The sequence below is a fragment of the Panthera leo genome, chromosome C1 (genome assembly GCF_018350215.1).
Source record: "Panthera leo isolate Ple1 chromosome C1, P.leo_Ple1_pat1.1, whole genome shotgun sequence".
NCBI lineage: Eukaryota > Metazoa > Chordata > Mammalia > Carnivora > Felidae > Panthera > Panthera leo.
In genome coordinates this window covers 164,379,379-164,396,408 of record NC_056686.1, presented here as the reverse complement: position 1 = coordinate 164,396,408, position 17,030 = coordinate 164,379,379, and the positions used below count along the sequence as shown (strand labels likewise).

Genomic DNA, 17,030 nt, shown 5'->3' with positions numbered 1-17,030 from the left:
CAAGTTGTAAACCTGAAGTCTGATCTAAGAACTGTGAAAATAATACATATGCTTAGACATAAATATCTGTTAGAAATAGGAATTATCTGAATTATAGAAGACCTTGGGAAGAATGAGGGTGGGGAGAGAGTTTACCATCAAATATAGATTATCAGCTATTAAAAACATTTGCATTCAGGGGCACCTGGCTGGCTCAGTCTGGAGCTGGAGTGTGTGACTCTTGACCTCAGGGTTTTGAGTCCAAGCCCCACATTGGGTGTAGAGATCACTTAAAAATAAAATCTTTCAAAATAAGTAAAAATATGTGCCATCAGATACAGATTATCAGCTATTAAAAATACTTAACTTGACTTACATTTGGTAAAAATTTCTTTTCTGTGCAGTGTCTTAATATTCAAAATGACAAGTTGGTTGAGACTAGCACGGTCCCAAGTCCAGAAACCAAAATGACAGAAATTGACAACAATTATCATTTCTACTCATCGATGCCCTCACTGGAAAAGGAAGTAGGTAACTGCAGTCCACATTTTCTCAGTGCTTTTGAGGATTCCTTCAGCAGCATCCTCTCCACAGAAGATTCCAGCCAGTTGACCGTGAACTCATTAAATTCAGATGCCACAATAAACACTGATTTTGGTGATGAATTTTATTCTGCTTTCATAGCAGAACCCAGTAGCAGCAATAGCATGCCCTCCTCGGCTACTTTAAGCCAGTCACTCTCTGAACTTCTTAATGGGCCCATTGATGTTTCTGATCTATCACTTTGTAAAGCCTTCAACCAAAACCACCCTGAAAGCACAGAATTCAATGACTCTGACTCTGGCATTTCGCTGAACACGAGTCCTGGCCTGGCATCACCAGAACACTCAGTGGAGTCTTCTGTCTATGGAGACACACCGCTTGGCTTCAGTGATTCTGAAATGGAAGAGATAGATAGTGCCCCTGGGAGTGTCAAACAGAATGGTCCTAAAACACAACCCGTACAGTCTTCTGGAGATACAGTCCGACCCCTGTCACCATCCCCAGGGCACAGTGCTCCAGTGCGTGATGCCCAGTGTGAAAACACGCCCAAGAAAGAATTGCCTGTAAGTCCCGGTCATCGAAAAACCCCATTCACAAAAGACAAACATTCAAGCCGCTTGGAGGCTCATCTCACAAGAGATGAGCTAAGGGCCAAAGCTCTCCACATCCCATTCCCTGTTGAAAAGATCATTAACCTCCCTGTTGATGACTTCAATGAGATGATGTCCAAGGAACAATTCAACGAAGCTCAACTGGCATTAATTCGAGATATACGCAGGCGGGGTAAGAATAAAGTGGCTGCTCAGAACTGCAGAAAAAGAAAACTGGAAAATATAGTGGAACTGGAACAAGATTTGGATCATTTGAAAGATGAAAAAGAAAAATTGCTCAGAGAAAAGGGCGAGAATGACAAAAGCCTGCATCTACTGAAAAAACAGCTTAGCACCCTGTATCTTGAAGTCTTCAGCATGTTACGTGATGAAGATGGAAAACCTTACTCTCCTAGTGAATACTCCCTGCAGCAAACAAGAGATGGCAATGTGTTCCTTGTGCCCAAGAGTAAGAAGCCAGATGTGAAGAAAAACTAGATTTGGAAGGATCTGACCTTTTCTGAGCTAGTGGGGTTTTTTTTTGTTTTTTTTTTTTTGTACTGTTATACTAAAAGCTCCTACTGTGATGTGAAATGCAAAAACATACTTTATAAATAATTCTATGCAAAATTATAGTAAAAACCTAGTATAGGAAATAATATAAACTTTAAAAAAGCATTAAAGTAAGTCATCAGTATGCTGAATCAGTAGTTTCACTTTAACTGCGAACTTAATTTCTTAGAACACCATTTGGGCTAGTTCCTGTATAAGTGTAAATACTACAAAAACTTATTTATACTGTTCTTATCTCATTTGTTACATTCATAGATTTATATGATACATCTGGCTAAAAGCAAATTGCAAAACTAACCACTATGTACTTTTTTATAAATACTGTATGAACAAAAAAAGGCATTTTTTTTATATTAAATTGTTTAGCTATGGCAAAAACCAATTTAGTTGAAAAGCTGGTACTAATAAAGGAGTATTATGACTGTTAAATTATCTTTGGAATTCATTTGCGTTTATTCACAGTATTTTCCATAACACACTTAACATATTTAGAAACATTCTTAACATTCAGAACATTTCCATTCATTATAAATATGAAAAGCATTTTATACTGAACTTCTGGTCCCAGAGACCTAAAGAAAGTATATCCAGAAGATGTTTTATCTCTTCAATAAACACAGCTCAACCAAGGAAAATATGCGGACATGGAAACATTCAGTTTACTTACACCAATACATGTATGCCTACCATGTACTAGGTATTTTTTGAAGAACAGGACATGAAAATCCCAGTACTCCCGGAACTGAAGGAAGACAGCAAACCCACACACACCGGGATTGGGAAGACCAGTAGAAAGGAAACATTGCAATTTAAACTAGGGTTGCAGGGACTCCTGGGTGGCTCAGTTAAGCATCCAACTCTTGATTTCAGCTCGGCTCATGATGTTGCAGTTCAGGAGTTCAAGCCCCTCTTCGGGCTCTGCGCTGACAGTGCAGAGCCTGCTTGGGATTCTCTCTCTCTGCCCCTCCCTCTCAAAATAAGTTAAAAAAAAAAAAAAATAGGGTTGCAAACAGTAAAAGCCTATTGAGATGGCAAGGTTTGAAGGTGACCCATTCTATTAACTAAAGAGTATAACAGCCATGATACAGGATGTTCAAAGGCTCTGAACTCTAGAAACAAGGACTATACGGCTGACCAGCATTCACTTTCAAATGTCCCCTCTGTAAAGAGAGCTTCCTTATATTCTTGCTTTCTCATCTTATATTCTAATAGACTTTTGACTGCTGCTCAAAAAAAGTATACAGCTGAAAATGGAGGGAGAAACAAAGCAGGTAGAAGTGGAATACGGCATAGAATCTTGTTACACCTTCATGAGGACTTTGGCTTTTCCCTAGGAAAGTGGGGAACCATAGGTGTTAAGGAGTAACATCTGATTTTTAAGTTTCCTTAGCCTGTGTATTGAAGATAGTCTAGAAGGTTAAGGTGGGAGCAGGAAGACCACTGGGAAAGTTCTGAAATAGATGGGATAGTGTTTTGGTCTAGGGTGGGGATGATAGGAACAGTGAGAAGGCACTGGATTCTGCAGGTTTCAAAGGTAGAACTAAACTTTCTGATAGATGTTGGGTGAAGATGGGAGTCAAGGACTTGTAATATCTTTAAGAACTGAGGGGCATCTGGGTGGCTCAGTCAAGCATCTCTTGATTTTTGGCTCAGGTCATGATTTCATGGCTCATGAGTTCAAGCCCACTATCGCACTCTCCTGGCAGTATGGAACTTGCTTGGTCCCTCTCCTCTGTCCACTCATGCTCTCAAAAGCAAGCTTAAAAAAAAAAAGTGGGGTAATGGGAGATTCATCTTGAGGATTAAAACACATTTAGAATAAGTACTACAATGCAGAGGCCCACAGGCCCTAGAGGCGCTGGGCTTTCTGCTGCCATTTTGCTAAATGACCTCCAATAACTGAAGACACTCAGGCTCATTTCCTCATCTGTAGAGGAAGTATTGAGTTACTATGCAAAAAGTGTTGTGCCTAGCTCACTAAGCACTCAACAAGCATATTTTCCATTTTCCTTAGCCTTGTATTGGGATGCCTTTTAGTTGCTAGTCAAAGAAACTAAAGTGAAATTAGCCAGTAAGAAAACCTGGCCTGAATGACAAAGCTCAGCTTGGGGTTGAACACGACTTCAGAGACTAGTGAATGTAGCAGGCATTCAGATTCTGCTGCTGGCCTCTCTGGCACAGTCAAGAATGTCTTCTGTAACTGGTGGTGATGAGACATTTTTCCAACCTCAAAAGACTGAAGTGCTCCACCCTTAGGCATTATGGGGGTATGTGGCATGAATCCATTACCTGCAGCCCCACCTGAACACCTGGGATTGGCGCACCTACAAGGGGTGAGCAGCACTGCTGGGCAGACTGGAACAGACTTCTAGCCTGATAACAGTTGAGTTCACTGTGGTGACTTTTTTTTTACAGGATCTGAAAAACTTGTAACTTGTAAGTACAAAACATTCTCTCTAGTTCTCTGAAAACAATAAATAGGCATCTGAGTGACTCAGGTTAAGTGTCCAACTCAGGTTATGATCTCAGTTGTGATACACTCCTCCTGCCCAAGTCAGGCTCTGCTGAGTGGAGCCTGCTTTGGATTCTCTGCCCCTCCCCCACTCTCTTGCAATTTTTAAAAATACGGCATTGTGCAAAACTTAATGTTTAAATATAACAAAACCTACTTATGACAAAAAATAAAGCCAAGTTTTCATCTTTTGATCTAGACTTGAGTTAGAGCTTTATACTGTCCTCAGTTTAATTTTGGCTATCCAATTATTCAAACACTAAACTCAAGTTCCTAGTTTTAAAATGTGTACCTATGCAGGATACCTGGGTGGCTCAATTAAGCATCCAAATTTCAGCTTGTATCATGATCTCAAGGTTTGTGGGTTCAGGCCCCACATCAGGCTGTTGCTGATAGGGAGCCTAAAACCTGCTTCAGATCCTCTAGCTCCCTCTTAGCCCCTCGCCCCGCTCCCACTCTCAAAACTGAACCTTAAACATTTTTTCAAAAAAAAAAAGCATATCTATGCCTTTTACATTGATTTATAGCAAGCATTCTTAGGAATCTTAACGGTACTGCATTTATTACGTAAAGAAACATTTTCTTGCTGAGATTTCTCAAGCCCATGTTTAGGGAAGGAGTGGCTACTCACATTAACTTACACTTATCCTACCCATACTTGTTTTTAAGCCTCAGAACATACACAAAGTAATTGCCATTCCTATTTTACAGATACTTATCAGGAACAGGTTTTCAGTTGCTTTTTATATTTTTTTGAGAACTGGAAAAATTTCTTTAAAATAGAGGTTTTTTTTTTTGTTAAGGTTTAGAGGCAGAAACAGCGATGAGTGGGAAAGGGGCATAGAGAGGGAGGAGGGAGACTGAATCCCAAGCACGCTCTGCACTGTCAGTCTGGACCCTGATGCAGGGCTCGAACTCACGAAATTGAGTCATGACCGGAGCCAAAACCAAGAGTTGGACACTTAACCGACTGAGCCACCCAAGGCACCACACCCCAAGAGAACTGAGAAATAAAGGCCACAAAAACTGTGTGGAGAGAAAAACTTGTAAGACATTGGCATAATTAACTTTATTGTAACCCGTTAAAATATTAAGTATTCTTCAGGATAGTAAGAAAGCACCCATAATTACCCCAAATATCTTTAGAGACCGTGGACCAGATGCTAGCTTAAGTTCTTTAAACCCAGCATCAGATTCAACCTCCAGACTCAATGAGAAAGAGGGTGGGTATCATCTCTGCTTTACACAAGTTATTAGGTAAAAACAGCTCCTAATCTGGATAGAATTTAAGTTTGAGTTTTCATGCAGAAAGTTACTTCTTTTCACTAAGTTAATGAATTTAGTATTTCCTTCAACACTACAGACGACAATCCACAATACCATTAACAGTAAACTGTCAGTTAAACATTATCAGGTTACTGTTATTTCTAAATGCCATTCATACATAACTTCAAAGTCAGAAGTCAGACCCTCCTAGCCTCATTTGATACTTAAAGCATGTATTATTAAATAAAACTTTACTATTTTCAATGTAATGTTTAACTCTACGTACTTAATGTATATGAAACCAAGATTCCTAGGGTCTGTGTTGACATCAAACTGCCAATGGGTAGCATGCATAAAGAAACCCCAAGTAACTTTCCCAAGCTCACAAAACAGCTTAAGTTCTGTATTTAAATATTGTACTGACTTAAACTTAATATAAACAAAAATCTAATTGCATTATTCTAATACCTATTAAAGAGGAGACAAAAGATTGAATCCAAATAGACCACCTATCAGAGTTCAATAAGTACCTATAGTTTACTCAACATTTCTATCAACAATGTATGGACTAACAGTGTATTTTAAAGTGAAAATTACCTGTATTTTAACTTCCAAACTAGTTAACATTTGATAGAATTCATCTTTTGTCATTATAGGCCCTTTTAACATATTATGGCTATATACATGGATATGGTAAAACCTAACCATTTCCTATTTCCAAGTATTTTAAAGCTGCCAATACCGTTGTATTTAACACTTACCAATAAATCTTAGAAGTTGAGTATCCTGGGCAAATTCCTATTTCCTAGCTTTCAGCATAGTACCCACTTAACCTCTAGAATGCAGTTCAATGCACCCTTGCCATTACCAGTCTTTATATAAAGTGTTCTACTGGAATTGTAAGGTACTTACTGCTGCAGAGTAAGACCACTGCACATACCACGAAACCAGTGTTGAAACCAAACCCAAGCAAAATGCGTTGCAATCCTAACAGCTAGAATTCCTTACATGGCTACAACTCCTATTCAACATGTTAATAGCTACTAATGCTAAGAATCCAAATATTTGTGCTACAAAGTTTCCCTAAAAGTCACAATTCTTAAAACTCTACCCAACAAAGTTCTTGCTTTAACAGAGGACTATTACCACCTTTATTTGGATAAAAATGCAGTATTTCAGTCTGGCTGAATTCCGTTTTCTCCCAGTCCACCCTCACACCACAGAATACTCAACCAATCCACTGAAACCCAATTCATCCAACAGCTGAAACCCCTTCCTCTTTCCTATCTTTTCAGTCATTTAAGTATCCTTAACTGCGTTTTTTAAGTTCAGATTCCTCACTTACCACCCAAGCATCTCATACACTGGTATTCAAGACTTAAATCCTTAAGCAACAGGCTTTCAGTTCATTTTCTGTCCCCATTTCCAGTGTCATGTATGTTTCCCACTGAATAGAATCCATAACCTTGAACTGCTATGTAAAGGCTCATTTCAAGTTTCCCATTATTTTATTATTAATAAAGTATGTAATATTCACCTAAAGTGTTTAAATCACACAAACACTGGAAAGCAACAAAACAACACACACATTTCTAAAAATATTTTAATGAAAAAGTTATCTTTCTGTAAACATTTCATTAATACTACAAATGAAACATTTGAATCCATTACAGACCACCTCTTAAGTCTTAAAAATCAGGATAAAACATTGAAATTTAAAAGTAATCTTGAGTATTATATAGGCTAACAATCCTTTCATTACCCCTGCCATTAACTTGCTTATTCAACTATTTGTGACATTCAATTATTGGAACTCCGATACTGTCCCTTAATTAGAAATGTTTCAAGTTGTGACATACCAGAACTCTTAAAACCAAGCCTATTCCAACCATTCAGTTCCTTAACAAATGATCTTTAGTACCAAATTTTCTTTTTTAGAACTTGAGTGTCTATCAGGCATTTTTTTTTTTTTTTTTTTTAATGTAGTGTGGGAAGCAATAACCTATAAGTTGGTTTGACAGAATCTGTTAAAAAGCCTGGCTCAACCATTTTCCCCCTTCTAGAACTTCCTTATTTGGCTTACTGGTGCTATGACTAAAGAGCACATTTTTCAGAAATGACAGTGGAACTACATTTAAATAAAATCATTTTATTTCAGAAGGAGATGGACTATAAAGAATATTACCTATCTTGGTTAATTTGCTTCACGCTAAAAGAAAATTTATCATTAAAAGACTATTATCTTCTTCAACTTCATTTTTATGATGATGTGTGGAAATTTAGTCCTGATTTAGTTGGAAAAAAACAGAGCCAACCATTTTCTGAGAATAAACTAAAACCACACCTATGTATTAACTTTGTAATTTAGAAACTGTTTTAAAAGCCTGTCCCCCAAGTTTTTTTCAAAGTACATAAACATCAAATCTCATTTTCTGAAGTCCAACATAAGGCTTGAACTCACCCATGACCCCATGATCAAGAGTTGCATGCCATACAAACTGAGCCAGCCAAGCACCCCTCAAATTCTCAAATTTTTAATAAGCCCTTTGGGACAGTGATAATAGCCCTTATGAATGATCAGCAACTGATTTAAATAGTAATTAATATTTTAATTACTCTTTGGGAAATCTTTTAAGGGAGTATTAGCATAATTAGGTCCCCCACTACTTCTGGTTAACTGATTAAAACACAAAAGAACCAAAATGTATCCTATTAGTTCAAGTAATTCCCTGGATTTATATGCAAGAGAACTTTATGAGGCCACTTGAATGAAGACCATTCTTCTATCACCTGACAATTTTGAAAGTTCATTCTAAGGTGTTTTTCATGGAATAAGGATTAGCAGCTTAATGCTTCTGTTCCAAGTGTCATGCTTATTACAAAAACTTCACAAAATTTAAGGTTACTCATCAAAAACCAACTTTACCCTAAACACACCAACAATGAATTGTATATATGGGGCCACATCTGACTCAAGATAAATATTCATGGCTGTTGCAGGGCCTGAAACTGTTTAAAATGTGTTGGATGTGGTTCTAAAATGTTGGATCTGGTTCTGAAATAAAGTATTCAGCTGAGTAATTTTGCCAATGTACCTAATAGTTTCAAAATATGTCATATAAGTTTGTAGGGAAACAAATGGTGTCATGAGCTTTTACTGTGAGCTACAAACCTTACCCAGCCAGAAACCTTCGTATATAAGATGGTAGGAAAGACATTCCTCATTTAGGCAAGTAGGGTTCTCATTCAACCTGCAAATCAAAAAGATTACTCTTACCTTGCTTTACAAAAAATTACTCTTTAATTAGTGAAAAAATTCAAATTCAAGCCTTACCTAATGCTTATTGCCCTTCCTTGCAGGTCTAAATGCTAGACCTAGTGACTGTGGCAACTATCTCTCATTGTGATGTTCCAAAAGGCGAAGAGCTCCTTCCTGCTAGACTTTCTTCGATATTTCAGTTGTAATAAGCAGATTTAACTAGCTTTTGGAAAGTTGCTCACTATCACCATAGTATCTTATGCCTTCACTTCTCTGTAGTTGAAGCTCTTGCTGCTGCCTTGTCATTCTTTATTTATGCTGACTTGTCCATACTCAAAAGGCTGCTGAAGTCCTGTCTTAGTGAGTCTCCTTTGATCCACACTGTGCTTAAAATGCACATCTTAGGTCCTTTAAAGCTGGTTAAATCGCTCTCCTCATGGCTTACTTTTCCACACTGTTCACAAGAACTAAGCTAATACAACTTATAAACAGGTCACATACACAGATTTCACCTGCTTATAGGTTGCAAACATCAACTTACTGAAAATATTTTCACTATTAAACTAGTTCCAGAACACAGAAAGTTTGTTAACAGTACAATTAACCTCATATGCCATTAAAGGATACTGTCAAGGTTGTGTCAAACATTTTCACAAACATAGAAACAGGAAATGTCAATCTCCCCCATTCCTTCAACCTTTATTATATGAATAAAAGAACTTGAGACAATTTAGCTCAATTTTAATAAAATGTTTCCCAAGCATTACTTTGACCAGGTACCCAGGTTTAAATTATGAACATTGACAGTGTCCATTTATATAACCACATTTGAAGTTGTTAAAGACTTAACCATTTTCTAATATTAGCCTATTTTCTACGCTGCTTATTCACATATGTCCGTTAACAAATGGAATGTTGTCTGTTACATTTATTGGTTTGTGAGTGTTTTCTGGAAAACTGCAGTATCTGTGAAGACCGATTTCCATGCTGGCATTGCATGCATCCAAATATTAATAATGCACAGAGGCACAGAATTAGAGCAACAAGAGAGCATATTCAAACACTAGCACGCCCCATTCCCCTTTTTATTGCTTGTTTTGCTTAGTACTTCTGAAAACAAAAATAATCTCGAATTCAACGTTCAACTGCCAAAGAAAGAGTAACAGCAGAGCACATACTCAGGGCTCGAATGAAATTGTAAGCACTAGCTGGCGCACAACAGTAGACATGGTTTTTATATTTACGACCTTATCTAAAACTCTTCTCAACCAGGGTCTTCCAAACCAAACTGTTAACTCATACCAACATGATTTATATGTTCAAACATACATATGGAATAACAGTGTGTTCTGGATTTTTAAGTGAGCAAAAACTCACACTATTCAAATTTGAATTTGGGTCTCTGGGAAGTGAGAAGCTTGTACTAAGCAACTATGCTACACTTCTACTGTAGGAAGTCATTTGGGATGATTTTATCTAGACTGTCCTTGGTTTTATCCAGCAGAATACAGAGGGTACACACAGGAAAGCATGCCAGCCAGTTAAGGGTTCAACAATGCATGATTTTTATTCTCTTGCTTCTGAAAGCTTGTATCAAAAAAATAGATATATATTAAACCAAGGAAAATAACTGAAGACTTATGGGCCTCTTGTGCTTTAAAAAGGGAAAGGAAGAGTAGCCACTAATTTGCTCAGATACAGCAGGCTTAGTGGTCCTGTTATTTTGAAAAGTTTTTAAGAATGGTTTTTAAGGAAAAGGGAAAACATCCACTACCCCTTTCCAGAATTTAAACAGAGGGCAGTAGACATTCTTTACACCCAAATAAAACTATGGCAGTTCACATGTGACCATGGTGAATGTAGAATGGAGATGTTCTAAACACAGCTAGGACTCTCAGCAAAACTAACACACTAAAATCATATGATTACATTTTGAAATAAAATGCACAAAAACCAAATAGGAATTTTGAGATTTTTCATTTGAAGGTAAATCTTAATGCTATTAAATTCACAAATATGCTAATTTAAATACCCAATTCTATTTATCTAAAACACACATTGCAAACATACAAATATCTATTCTCTCCACATGTCAGAGCCCATTCATTTCATGGTTTGGAAATGCGGAGAATAGATTCCCCTTAAACTGCAAGTCAGCAGGTGTTTCTTTACAGTTAACTTTAGCAAAATTCATACAAAATAGTAATTAACAATGATCTTCTTTACTTGTTAACTCACAAGGAAACACCTTCAAAACTGCATTTTGTTAAAGTTTCTGTACTAAAATGTAGAAAAACTGAACTACACAAATATTGAAAAGTTAAAAATTCCTTAATTTTTTATTCCTGGTACCACTACCACAATTTACAGGGCAATATACCTGATGTAATGAAAAGAAAAAGAAAAAGACAAAGCTACAACAGATAAAAGACCTCAGGAATGTACATCTAATTGACACTACATTGCATTAATCAATAGCTGCACTTTTTGCAAACTGTGGCTATGACAGTCCTGAACAAGAAGGGTTTCCTGTTTAAGCTGCAGTAACTTTTCTGACTATGGATCATCGTTCCTTCTGTGGCAGATTTTTACAGTTCCTCTAATGCATTTGGGACGACTGTCTCAAAGTAACCTGCAGCTTTCCTGACAACTCCTCGCTCTCTCTCCTGCTAAGAACTGTAGCCTGTTGAATAATACAGGATAAAAAAATTATTACACTCAGTGAACAGTTCCACATATTCTTTATCATCATGATAAAAATTTAAAGATACCTACCCTTTTCTTCTGAAAATTTTTAGAACCTTCTGCTACCATATCCACCACTTCCACCACCAGATCCATAACCACCTAGAAATACACAAGTTGTTTTGTTTTAAAAATCTGTGTATGTTTTTAAATTAAGTCTATGGAAAACTTAACCAGAAAAATAAAAACAGTACTTACCACCATAGGGACTGCCCGAGCTTCTTCCACCAAAACTGCCCCCCTTCATGGGTCCATAATTTGATTGCTGTTGTCCACTATAATTTCCAAAATCATTATAGTTCCCACCACCACCATAGTTACCTGAAATCACAAAAGTTTTGTTTGTGGTTGACCTATACAATTATTTTCCTCTTTTAACATATGTACCCATTCTTGTGACAGCACACTTCGGAACACTTAAAATGCAACCCATTTGCAGTTTATAGAGCTACCAACTCTACCAACAGAGGCCCACTAGCAGACCTCAGGCATAAGTAGGAGAGGAGGAATCAGAGTGAAGATGGTCCAGAAGAGCTCCTATGTCCGCCTCAGATGTTATGCCCCAGTTCATTTTCTTGCCTTCATACTACTAACACCATCAGAAATGTGCTTGATTCACTCTAATTCTAATGTAGTACAACTTTTATATCAATGACAAAGAACATACTCTAAATGAGCTACTCAAAAAAGAAGGGTGGCTCAATCAGGTAAGTGTCTGACTCTTGATCTCAGCTCAGGCCATGATCTTATGGTCCTGAGACAGAGCCCCACATGGGGTTCTACGCTTTCAGCATGGAGATTCTCTCCTTTGCTCTCTGCCACTCCCCCACTCTCTAAAGTTAAAAAAAAAAAAAAAAAATCTTCAAGGGGCACCTAGCTGGCCCAGTGGGTACAGTATGCAACCCTTGATCTTGGGGTTTTGAGTCCAAGCCCCACACTGGGCACAGAGCTTACTTAAAAATTAAGTAATTTAAAATGACAAAAACTTAAAAACCTTCTGTTGTTGACACATTAACATCCCAACAAAACTCAATGTATTCGTAACAAAGCTCTTCATCTACAGTATCATAGAATAATGATGAAACTGGATTATCTGAAATGTACCTGACATCAAAATTCAAAATACTCCTGTCACCTAAACCCCAGATGACAACTGATTTTTCAACGTGTCTGCATTTAATTTGAAGTTCCCATTTGTCCAATTTTAAAGTGCCTAGAATTAAGTTAATTCTGGCAACAATTACTAAAAATATGTCCATTTTGATTACATAACAGTTGAACACATTTTACCAATTTGCTAAGTAGCCAGCAAAAAAATTAGGTTTCATCACCCATCATTTGAGTATTTTCTAATATTATGATCTGACTAAATGCTACATTTTAACATTTTTTAAAACATCTGTAACGACCTATAAATGATATGGAATATTTAAAACAAGTAAAAGCTTACCACCTCCAAAATTTCCTCCTTCATTGTAACCATCATATCCTCCACCACCGCCACCATATCCACCTCCTTGGTTTCCATATCCTGGTCCACCTCCACCATAGCCTCCTCTGCTACTATAACCAGGACCACCACCATAGTTGCCACCTAAAAAAAAAAAAAAAAAAAAAAAAAAAAAAAAAAAAAAAGTCACAAAAACCCCACAAATATAGAGTCAAATTATTGAACTATATTTGTATCGCCACCAACCAACTGAAAAATAAACCAATGACTTAACACTCTAAAGGCTGGTAATACCTCATTAACACATCATCAGAAACCTGGGCTACTGAGAATTAAGATGAAAGCTTAAATATCTTTTCATACTAAAAAAAAATTGTTCTACTTTTTTGAAGTTAAAGTTCACTGAAGAAAATAGTGAACAGTATCCACTGACACAGTCTGGCTCCACTGCTAGTACAATAAACATTATTATCCTGGTCTTTCATGTCATTAGTTAAAAAAAAAAATCACACTTTGTAATAAGCCATGGAAGTTTTCACTAAAATCCACAATATAAACAAATGCTTAACTACCAATAAAGTACATAAAGTCAAAACATCAAACAGTTAAAAACTTACCATCACCTCCAAATCCATTATATCCACCATCACCTCCTCCATAACTACCTCTGCTGCCACCACCTCCACCACCATAGCCTCCTGAGGAAAAGGTTATGAATTAAAAATAAATACTCAACTTAGCAATGAATTTTAGATAAACACATTACAAGATAACTATCTTACCTCTTCCACCAAAGTTTCCACCGCGGCCAAAGTTACCACCACCTCCAAAGTTTCCTCCACGACCCATAAAGTTGCCAGATCCACCTCCACGACCTTTAACACGGGCAAGGAAGATCTTTAAAAACCTTACAAACACCACTCACTTCTATTGTGTATATATACATTGTTCTACTCACCTCTTTGCGATCCAGCAGACTGCATTTCTTGTTTAGAAAGGGCCTTTTTCACTTCACAATTATGCCCATTAATAGTGTGGTATTTCTGAACTAAATTTTTTTTTAATCAAACAAACAAACAGAAGTTATTTGATGTTTGGAAAAGCACATATAAATGATAGCCTTTTAAAAACTCATTAAAATATCATCAAGAAGGTAGTGACTGAATGGGAATGAGGGAGTGTTCTGGAACAATAAATAAGGTTTATTTCTTGATCCGGATGCTGGTTACACAGGTGTAGTCATTTATGAAAACTGAACCATATGCTTTATACGCTATGAAACACAATACAAAATGATAAGCAGTCTGGCAAATCTAGCATAGCACAAAGGAACCTTTTCTGTTTTCTCATTCAAGCTCCAATAAATTCCTACTTACCAACAATTTTATCAACTGTATCATGATCATCAAAAGTTACAAAAGCAAATCCTCTCTTTTTTCCACTCTGCCTGTCCTCCATAACTTCTATGGTTTCAATCTTGCCATATTTTTCAAAGTAGTCTCTCAAATTATATTCTTCTGTATCTTCTTTAATACCACCGACAAAAATTTTCTTCACAGTTAGATGGGCACCAGGCTTTACAGAATCCTACGTATAAAAAATACATGTCAAAAACCAAATTCAAATTCTTCAACAATTCCGCACATTATGCAGCATAATATCAAAATACCTCTCTAGAAACAGCTCTCTTTGGTTCCACTACACGCCCATCAACCTTGTGTGGTCGAGCACACATTGCTGCATCCACCTCCTCCACACAAGAGTAAGTCACAAAACCAAAACCCCTGGAACGTTTTGTTTGGGGGTCTCTCATCACCTATAAAACAGAAGTTTTAAAGTACTGAAATACATCTGTACAGGTCCCACACCCCTTAACAACCTTTTTTTGCTCTTTTAGTTAACTTACCACACAATCTGTAAGTGTGCCCCATTTTTCAAAATGTTCTCTTAAACTATCATCTGTAGTTTCAAAGCTCAAACCACCAATAAACAGTTTTCTCAACTGCTCTGGTTCCTTTGGATCATGGCCCTGAGAAAACAAATACATGTTAGTTATTTCTTTGAGCGGATGAATTGCTAAGGTGCACAAAGCTTTAATCTGCTACAAATGATAAACTCACATCAAATTCCTGTACCATTAACACTTTGTCCAATTAAAAATTGGAGTAAGATCACGCATCAACTGATTAAAGGTACCAACACCAAAAAATTCTGTAGCCAGTCTTTCAAATGCCAACATCACTTCAACTACATTGAAGTCCAAGAAAACTTCAGAATCAAAAGTCCCTTAACTTTAGACTTCAACTAAAAGTATCTGGGGACAGAGTTTAGAAGTTGCTACTGGCAAACTATTCTTTAAGAAACCAATGTGTTGTAGAAGCAGTATTCCATCCATGCCATTTACTTTCATGTCTTCCCTCCTCAGTCTACGTTTCAAGCATTTAATTTTAAACCACAAAACCGTGAAGAAAAACTTAAAGGTTCTTAGTGGTAAACTTTTAAAAATTCATCAATTTCAAGAAAATCAAGATGTTAAAACAGGTATTCCTCAATACCAGGCTAAACCAGCATTCTTCCTCCAAAAATTACAAAAAGAAACCCACCATTTATCTTGATCGCTTTCTATAACCAATCTGTATTTGCACTTGTATCACATGGCAAAAATTTCAAAAACATAGGATCACAAAAAGGACAAGTTACATTAAATATAGTATGTAATGTTCGACAAGAATGGAGCACAACAAAACAAAACGAGATTTAAAAAAATTAAGATGTGATATGGACTGAATTGTTTTGCAATTTAACTGGTTCCTTAATAAAGTTACATGAACTGCCATTTAATGCATGCATTAAAATTAATTCATCCAAAGTCCTTAAATAAAGGGGCTCACATTTACATTCTAATGTCTTCGTGTGTCTTCCAAAGTAGAGATGTTAAGGCATTTAATATGAAAAGACTGTCACATGCTAGAAAAAAATGTTAAAGGATTAATAGCCTAAAGCACCATTCACGTAATCTTTTCAAATCTTGGTTAACAGCATTTAATCGACAAAACACAAAGATGACCAAAAAAAAACTTAAAACCGCATAAAATTATCTCAAACACAGGAAAAATTCAACTGTGGTTGCAGTCCTCAACAACAAAAATCAAAGAAACCATTACAGCCAACCCACAAGGCGCGAAAATACGTATAATTCTAAATACTTTAGCAAGAATAGTAAATCAGGAAGTATTCTAAAGCAGCAAACTTTTTAAAAATTTCATTATTGTCAACTGGGTGCTGCGAAGAAAAAAACAGGAGAATTAAATTCTCGTCGCCTTAAAAAGATCTGAAAGGACGAGAAACGCGCGGGCAGAACTTCAGCGAAAGCACTAGGCCCCAAGACCCAAGAACGTTTGTGGCATTTTCTGCCGGGCCGCCTCCTCCCGCTTCCTTCCAATCCCGCGCTCTTTCCCGGCGGCGGAGCGAGGCGGCGGCCATTGCGGCCCAATGCGCCATTTCGTAACGCGGCAGCGGATCAATGTCAATGTGGCCGCCGCCCGGCTGCTCGCTCGCCCGGATGTGACTGCTCGTCCCCTCCCCTCCCCCACCGCCTCCTCCCAACCGCTCCCGCCGAGGCCCGCCATGCCGCCCTCGGCCTTGGATCCGAGGCCGCGCGGCCTGCCGGCCAGCTCCTCTCCCGAGATCTCCCCAGCCACGCAACGCCTCCGAGGGGCCACCTGTGCAGCCGAAGGAGAAGGCAAGGGGAGCGAAGGGCCCCCAGAAGGCCTCCGAGGCCCGCTCCCCTCCCCCTCCCACCGCCCGTCTCAACGCAGAGCGCGGGACGGTCGACACGGTCCACCCGGCCTCCCCGCTCCCACCGAGCTAGGCCCCCCACGCCGGCCACTACCCGTCAACCCCCCGCTCTCCCCCTAATACCTCCTCCCCCCGGCGGCGGCGGCGACGGCCGGAGTCGGGCTGGGGGCGACCGGGCGGCGGTTTTACCTCCATTTTGAGACCGGACTCGCCTCTTCCAACTCGAGTTCAATATGGGACCGAGAGGAAGAGGCGGGGCTAGTCATCACGTGACGCGCTTTCCGCGCGCCACCGGCCTGTGGGGGAGGGGCAAGT

The 17,030-nt window shown here is 38.2% G+C and overlaps 2 protein-coding genes across 6 annotated transcripts in view; one reads left to right on the top strand and one right to left on the bottom strand.

Moving 5' to 3' along the window:
• Window positions 1-2,114, top strand: part of NFE2L2 (nuclear factor, erythroid 2 like 2) — a 34,955-nt gene extending 32,841 nt beyond the window's left edge. For both annotated transcript variants that reach the window (XM_042949223.1, XM_042949224.1), the window contains exon 5: window positions 384-2,114. In XM_042949223.1, coding sequence (XP_042805157.1) covers window positions 384-1,610 — 1,227 coding nt within the window. In that variant the 3' untranslated portion in view covers window positions 1,611-2,114. The remainder of the gene's footprint in view (window positions 1-383) is intronic.
• A 4,934-nt stretch (window positions 2,115-7,048) lies between these two features.
• HNRNPA3 (heterogeneous nuclear ribonucleoprotein A3) lies at window positions 7,049-17,030 on the bottom strand. Of its 4 annotated transcripts, none has more exons than XM_042949218.1 (11): window positions 16,839-17,030; window positions 14,824-14,946; window positions 14,587-14,733; window positions 14,294-14,504; window positions 13,876-13,965; window positions 13,700-13,792; window positions 13,535-13,615; window positions 12,918-13,061; window positions 11,666-11,788; window positions 11,498-11,569; window positions 7,049-8,714 (listed from the first exon to the last, which is right to left on the bottom strand). In XM_042949218.1, the coding sequence occupies exons 1-10, from the start codon at window positions 16,908-16,910 to the stop codon at window positions 11,517-11,519; spliced, it is 1,137 nt and encodes a 378-aa protein (XP_042805152.1). In that variant the 5' UTR covers window positions 16,911-17,030; the 3' UTR covers window positions 7,049-8,714; window positions 11,498-11,516. The 4 variants fall into 4 exon arrangements, with proteins under 4 accessions (XP_042805152.1, XP_042805151.1, XP_042805153.1 ...); XM_042949217.1 differs by lacking the exon at window positions 7,049-8,714 and adding an exon at window positions 9,386-11,405 and having other exon boundaries at window positions 16,839-17,022; XM_042949219.1 differs by lacking the exon at window positions 7,049-8,714 and adding an exon at window positions 9,386-11,405 and having other exon boundaries at window positions 12,921-13,061; window positions 16,839-17,021.